At 40.1% G+C, this 7,577-nt stretch overlaps 2 protein-coding genes across 2 annotated transcripts; both read right to left on the reverse strand.

Annotated features, from left to right (window-relative positions):
• Positions 1 to 355: 355 nt before the first annotated feature.
• Positions 356 to 1,144, reverse strand: LOC141823742 (ethylene-responsive transcription factor ERF115-like). The gene has a single exon (XM_074710991.1). The coding sequence runs from the start codon at positions 1,142 to 1,144 to the stop codon at positions 356 to 358; it is 789 nt and encodes a 262-aa protein (XP_074567092.1).
• Positions 1,145 to 2,771: 1,627 nt separating this feature from the next.
• LOC141825621 (auxin-responsive protein IAA25-like) lies at positions 2,772 to 4,315 on the reverse strand. The gene is made up of 4 exons (XM_074713003.1): positions 3,973 to 4,315; positions 3,341 to 3,630; positions 3,134 to 3,251; positions 2,772 to 3,041 (listed from the first exon to the last, which is right to left on the reverse strand). The coding sequence occupies exons 1-4, from the start codon at positions 4,272 to 4,274 to the stop codon at positions 2,972 to 2,974; spliced, it is 780 nt and encodes a 259-aa protein (XP_074569104.1). The 5' UTR covers positions 4,275 to 4,315; the 3' UTR covers positions 2,772 to 2,971.
• Positions 4,316 to 7,577: the final 3,262 nt, after the last annotated feature.

Genomic DNA, 7,577 nt, shown 5'->3' on the forward strand with positions numbered 1-7,577 from the left:
CTGTTACAGCCATTTGATTTGAGAGGCCAAACTTGAGTAATATTTATTGTATACAAGAATGGATTATCGTATGCATTGTATCTTCCCGTTTCTGTCCTGTGAATCTCGTTCCATATCTTTCACACAATAGTAGCAAGATCCCTTAAGAGATCTGCTACCCATTAATTACTACATGCAATTTGCCCACTTGATCACATTTGGCTCTACCCCTTCCGGCATTAAACAGCATGGTCAACCTTGCAAGCTTTGGTCAACCATTACCTATGACAATTAGTCAACCAAAACTGCGACATATCTTTCCTCAGCATGTTCGAACAGCGATAATAATGGAAAGAAAGCAAAAAAGAAGAGAGCTTTAAGCTGGAGGAAATCGCTGGTAATCCGTCCAAGCCCGACTGGACAGAGGATGAGAGGAAGATGGCGATGAAGCAGAGGAAGAAGAAACAGACAAGTTTTGCAGTGAATGAGAAGCTATGGAAGAACCCTCGTCCACCGCTGCAGCCATCTCCGAGGTATTAACGACGGTCGCCGGAGGAAGGCTTGGGTAGCGCTCCCCACTGCCCTGCAGCAACCTCGAGTACTCAATGTAATCGGTGAGCTCCGCCGCCGCCATCGGGCTAGAAACAGAGGACGTGTGCCGGCGGAGACAAGCACTCTCAGGGAAGTTGAGCTTGGCTCTGCTTCCCCTGAAGCGGAGGGCAGCCGCGTCGTAGGCCCGCGCCGCGTCCTCCGCCGTCCCGAAGGTCCCCAGCCACACTCTGGACGCCTTGCTCGGGTCGCGGATCTCCGCCGCCCATTTGCCCCACGGCCGCTGCCGGACGCCGCGGTACTTCCTCGGGGCAGAAGGAGGCGAAGGCGGTTCCGTGGCTGCTGTTGGAGCTTGAGATCGAGGTGCCCACGAGACGCTCCGTTCGTAATATGCTCCGCAGTCAGAGCGAGTTCTCGGTGAAGAAGAAGAGGAATAGACGGCGGCGGACTCCCCAGACACCACATGGGTCAGGGCCGACACGAAGATCGACATCTCCCAAGCCAAGCGGCGGCGGGAGAGAAAGGGCGGGGCGTCATTCCGTGCCTCTCCAACGCCGGGAAAAGCATCGCCGTCGCCGGAGGAGGAGGATGAAGAGGGGAAAGGAAAAGCAGCCATAGGAAGAGACGGCGGGAGGGAAAGCGGCCGCGTATTTTAAACAAAACCTCGCATTTTGGATTAAATGAAGGAAGGCAAGTCATGTCGGTGATGCGAAGATCGTGCCCTGGATTTGCAGTCGAATATTGGAAAAAGTCAACAGATTTTTTGGTTTTTTATAGAAAGTCAGTGCATGCGAATGGATCTGTATCTTCTTGACTTATTCATTCAATAAAAATAAAAATAAAAATAAAAATAAAAGTTATTATATAAATTATAATAATTAAGCTCTATGCTTCTTTTCACCTCTCGTCTCTAAATGTTTTAAGCAATTAAAAGTTCATTAGATTTAAATCTTTATTAGCTATGGTACATCCTTTGCACTTTATTTTGCTACATAGTAACGATGATGGCCTTTTCTTTTCCTATACATTGTCTCCCATGTTAGAGTTCCACCAAATAACTTCACATTCGACTAGAGAAATCGACATATGTATATCAAATCGTTTAAATTAACTACCTATTACTACCACACTTTCATCACTTTTTGGGCAGAGAAATGATTGAAATTTAAAAGTCATAGAGAACTATATATATTTAATAAGAATAAATGCAAATTTGATTTATAGGGGATGGTCATAGAACTATATATATTTAATTAAATTTAAACATCATGATAACATTTTAAAAGTCAAAATTAATTTTTTAAAAAATATAAAAAGAATAATTTATTTTATTATAGTTGTTATATGTATTTTAAAATATTTAGAACAATAAATTCTCACAAAATTATATCAAATTAAAAAAATCCATAACTACTGGAAATAAGAAAGAATGAAGTTATAAGAACTGAAATTCCTTAAATGGTTTTATCTTTTGTGAGTCAAACATTTTACTTCACTTTAAAAAATTTAGAATAAACCTCAAGCAAAATTTTAAATATCCCACACCTTACATGTCTTTGAAGGATTTTAATAGTATTTTTTTTAATTGACATCAAATATTCAATTTATATCAATTAATTTTGAGATTATTGATTTAGTTTCATGAAAATTTTTAATTAATCATCACAGTAAATTGAAAAGTATTCGATGACTCATTTACATAATCTACTTTCTGAGGCTTATCACCATACAATGTTTCACGGTTGAATTTTGAATTCGAAATCTCTGAGATCCATGAGAAGATCTTAACATCACTGCCCGAGGATAAGATTTTAACTGTTGGACTTTCTATCGATGTGAAGATTTCCCACATTTCTCATCGCATCAACTTGAAGAGACGTCATAAAGTCCAATGTGAATGTTCATGCAGCCTCAAAGTCGACGAGAGATTCAAAGTTGACTTTATGGATCTGACTATTGCATTAGTATCAAACGGAAGCGAGGCGCGGAATTTGCGAGAGACGACGAATGTCAACGACGCGGATGAATGGCGCAAAGTCGATCGACGACTTTTGTCTGTTAAGCCTGGGGGGGGGGGGGGGGGGGGGGGGGGGGTGGCGCCGCGGCGGCGGCTGACCGATGGATGCATCTGCCACTAGAATTACTCGGCGTTGACATGCGGCATCATGGTTGACCAGCTCTCTCTAGCAATCTCACGCGCAGGAAAATTTAATCAGTGCAGTCAAAATTATTTTTCGGCCAACCATAAATGACACTGCTACTAAGCTCAAACTTTCTCACATTAACTAGTAATCTACTTCTAGTTCCTTACAACAAAATCATCTCATCTGTCTCACTATCCTCTTCAACCATCAAGTTGACCCTTCTTCATGATCTTCTACATGCTTTAAAGGACACGGACATAGTCAACCTGCAAAACCGGCACACACAAGATTTGTGTGCTCTAAGATCCTTGTTCGTGTGCTCTAAGATCCAGTGTGATGTACAACCTTTTCACTGAACTGATGAACAACCTGCAACAGTGCTTTTTGTGAGTTCTCTTCATGTTGGCTACAGTGAGTTATATGGAATAGAGCATTGGTATGAGATAGTTCCTAAGACATACTCCCACGGGACGTCGCCGGCGAGCATCCGGTCGCCTTCGATGTCTTCGTAGAGAAGAATGTAGCTTGTAGGAATGTCCCCATCCGGCTCATCCTGCTTTGGGGTGTTCAAGCAGTTCACTAGTTTTCAGAAGAAAACAAAGACTGTATATATCAGACTCTATAAATGATAATTAAAGTAGTGAACAAAAGATGAGATTGTAGTTTACCAGAGAAAAAGTTGTGAAACATCTTCTGCAGGGCATGTGAGAGTGAATTATAGCCATCATGGAGTTTGAGGTCAATCTTCCTACCCACCGTGCAACCATCCATGTTCACCTTTACAAACTTTGTCTGCCCTACTTGGTTTTCACTAGCCACGCTCTCTTTATTTTCGACATGGCTGTCCTCTACCTTTGCCTCTGAAGTGGTCACAGGCCCTGTTTGATTGTGAAACCCCAAGTTCCTTCTAAAGGCACGGACTGGAGGCCAACCCACGACTGCTGAAGGATGCTCATGTCTGATAATCTCTCACAATTACAAGACAATTAGAGAAGATGAATGTGAAAGTTGCAAGATAAGATATCTCCAAACAAGTGCAAAGAATTGTATATCACAAGTCTGTAACCTCACTTTAGTAGTCCACAACTATGATCCTGAGTCTATTCTTCTTTTTCCTCAGTTTGTGATACAAAATAGTCCTAGCTAACTTATTAAAAGTCACTGTATAACTAATAAGAGCAGATTCTCATACTACAAGGGCGCTGATTCATCTCTCTTGAAGTAAACATGCATAGATTTCTGATAAATCTAGAGTATTGCTAAAGATAACTTCATGGAAGGAAAAGGCAATCATTCGAACCTTGGGACTGCAGTTGAAGAAGGTTTCAGCTTCTGGTGTGCTTGCTCCAGAGCCGCGCTCTGCTGCCGGGCTGCCAGGCTCCAAGGGTGGACAAAGACCCCTGACGTCTCGTCGAAACACCTCTTCCCTCCTGATTTACAACCATTACATCTCCCATCAACTTCCACACCATTCACCGGAGACATACCAAGCCTCAGCTCCAAGTTGTTTTCGCGGCCATCAGTCTCGTTTTTGTCATCTCTAACTTCTGTATCTTGGCTTCTTCCGACCTCGTGAGGCGGTCGAATTGCCTCGGTCTTCATGCTGCTCTCTCTTGCTTACTTGAGGTGAGGTGAACTTGTTCTTTATAAATATTGGACCTTTAGGAGGCGAGAAAAATGTGATGGAATGATGGTGGATGAAAGGGAAGGCAGGGATTGCTGTGGCTACTTAAGTGGAATGGTGGGACTCAAAACATGATGACAGTTGAGAAATGCAAACAACTTTGCTTTGTGGGGTTGGAGGGAGATGCTTTTCTCTACTTTCTACTTCTCTACCCATCCATTCCATTCATCATTTGGCTCAGTGGATGTGCTTCCACCTTATCGATTGTCAAACTTTATGAACAGATAAATCCTCATCATATCTGTTTAATCAAGTAATGAAAACTCGCATCTTTTTTGTATTAGATTCTCCTCTCGTGATTATCATGATGATACAATAAAACTTGTGATTAACTTTGAAACAAATTGAGAATTGTTGCGGTGCATCTTTAACACTTTTTCTTGTCATATAAAGAGGACAGTACATCACTTGAAGATCCTCCTTGAGCGGATGATATAAAGTTCTCTAATAGAGGTAACAACAAAATAGAAGTTCAAGCTGCAATCATGGTGTTCTAAAGTGCAAAGCAAGTGAGGAGGGAGGTCAGCTAGACCATAAATTTCCTCTAGGCATTGACAACCAGTTAAATTGAAAACTAAAGATCAGTCCAGGCTATGTCATCTAGAGAATGAATTGGGGATGAATCCAATTCAGACATAGACAGAGAGATGATAGAAAACCAGGTTCTCAACACTAACTTTGTTTTGACTTGGTAAGAAGTCCACATTCTAGTTGTTACAGGAATGCTGCGGTAGATGACAACCACCAGGGCAACTCAGCTCACTAGTTGAGCAGATAGACATGGTGATGGTATTGAAGGAGTCGAAAAGGTCTTGGAGCCATGAGTACTTGTCTGAAAAAAGAATTGCGGCTCGTGATGGGATGTTGAGGTAGTGCAACTCAAGCAGAGTGGTGGTATCCTACATCTCAAAGTGGTGGCACAAGATGAGCATTTGAGTGGAGTGGTAGTGTCCAAGGCCAAGAAAAGGTCACCATCTCAAGCTATCCAAATGGAAAAGGAGAGATGGATCGATGCTCTTTTTGCTCATGCAAGGTCCTTGTCAAAAGACACACTGATGTTCTCTCTTGGCATAATGATGGGGATGATTGTGTTCCTCAATAATGTTAAGTACCATCTCAAAGACAAAGACAGAAGGGGTATGGTATTTAACCATTAGTTTCATGAACTGAAACAAGTTAAGAAAACAAAAAACAAAGCATTCAATACAATACATCAGTGAGGTCCTATGGTTTTTCTTCCTCTTCTTGCCTCTACTTTCAGGAATGGCACACCCTTCTTCCCCATTATGGTAGAATTCTCACAACAAAAACATATCAAGTGCAGGTCTTGTCCGAGTCGAAAATTCGTTTACCTAGCTTGAAGCTGGTTTTCAAACTCCTCAAGAGATCCACAAGATGCCTCTCACACATTTTGCTAACTATTAGTGATAATGTTCTTAGAAACAATTGAATTGTAAGAGAATGAATGTTATATAATTGCACACTATTATTAGTGAAGCTATTCTTTCTATTATTAGTAAAGGTCTAATAGTTTAACTGCTTTAGTGATGGATCAATTATGATCGGAGATAATCTTAAAGAGAAAAGGTTGTTGGATCGAGAGAGGTTGGGTGTGAGTGAGTGAATAATGGTTCGCTTTGATTTCCAGCTCATTTCTACAAGGAGTTTAGTGCAGCGAAAAACAAATAATCAAACACGAATTGATACGACGATTTAACGTGGTTTGGTAGTCCCCGGACTCCTACTCCATGATCCATGATTTTTCGATCGATGGATTACCTCTTGAAATATTTATTATTATTTTTTCTTTCTCAACAATCAATCAAAGGCAAAAAACCTCTTGCATTTTTTCCCCGTATAATAAGTGGAATTTAAGCAAAAAGAAGAAAGTTGAGAATTAAAGTACAACAAGATTACAACACTAATTAAATGATCACAATTAGAGCCTTCAAACTCCTATATTTATAGCTTTAAGCTCCAGTTTCTTTCTAGGCTTGATTTTGTTTTTCCATATCATTATCAGTCGATTAAATCATACATTAGTCGACTACTAACTTGATTTTGTTAATCTGCTAAGTCATAATGAATACTTCAATTGATTAGTTTAGTTTATCAATCAACTAACTAAATTCTAGTTTGTAGGTATCTAATCATTGCAAGCATTGTTGTTAACTCAAATCAATCGGCTAACCAAGACATCTAGTTGACTTGTTTGGCCTTAGTCGACTAACTTGAAGCATCGGTCAACTAACTAGTTGAATAACCCCTAAATAGAAACATTAACCCTAAGTCAACTTCCTAGTTGACTCATGTACCACTTAACTATTCTTCTAACTTTGACCACTTTTGAAGCTGAGTGTCCTTCTAGATTTAGTTCCATTCATACCCCTACCTATAAGTGTTTTTTTTTATAACTAAAATTTTATAGCATGAATCAAAGTATAAAAATTGATCTTTAGGAATTCCTCATGTTTGACGATGTATCATAATAGAGAAAAAAATCAAGAGACCGGTATATATGAATTTTCACACACTTGAAGATTCTTTTAATATCTAATTGTCTCTCACCAAAGAAACTTCTATTTCAATCCTTTCATACAAAATGAATAATAGATGGCAAGGCAAGATGGCAAGCCTTTGTCAGCATCCGGCTCCCACGATAATATATTCCAAAGACTCTCAATGTCTGTCGGTAGATGGACATCTCCGATCGTATATGGAGTCGATTTTTGATCCTTCTCCATAATTCTACAATAGTGGGGCACCCAAAGAAGAATAGGTGCTTCTGTGTGTTTAGTACTTGGTCACAGAAAGTGCACTGTCGATCTTCTAAGTAATAATTTCTGTCTTTGGTGGACAGATACTTTTGTACCAATATCCAAAAGGTGACTTTATATGACTTAGCTGTAAATAAGTCTTCACACTATTCGAGCCCATGTCTTCTTAAGATTATGATGCCTAAAAAAATTATATGCACGTGCTATCTCTCCATCTTGATCGAACCAGTCTGTCAGTCTCTATCCAATAACTTCTAGGGACCCAATAGCCAATAATATAAGATCTTGTATTTGTAGCAATCGCTTAATTAAAAGAGAGTCCGAGTGGACTGCCTCTCATGTCCATGCATTAGCATACTTCAAGTAAGTATAATGGATCTATTTGATCCAAAAGGTGCCCTTCTTGGAGTGCCTCAAAATCTCAAACCACCTTTTTTTTTTTTT

The sequence above is a fragment of the Curcuma longa genome, chromosome 3, assembly GCF_044706935.1.
Source record: "Curcuma longa cultivar G26 ecotype Majalengka, Jawa Barat chromosome 3, ITB_CL_G26_1.1, whole genome shotgun sequence".
In the NCBI taxonomy this organism is placed as follows: domain Eukaryota; kingdom Viridiplantae; phylum Streptophyta; class Magnoliopsida; order Zingiberales; family Zingiberaceae; genus Curcuma; species Curcuma longa.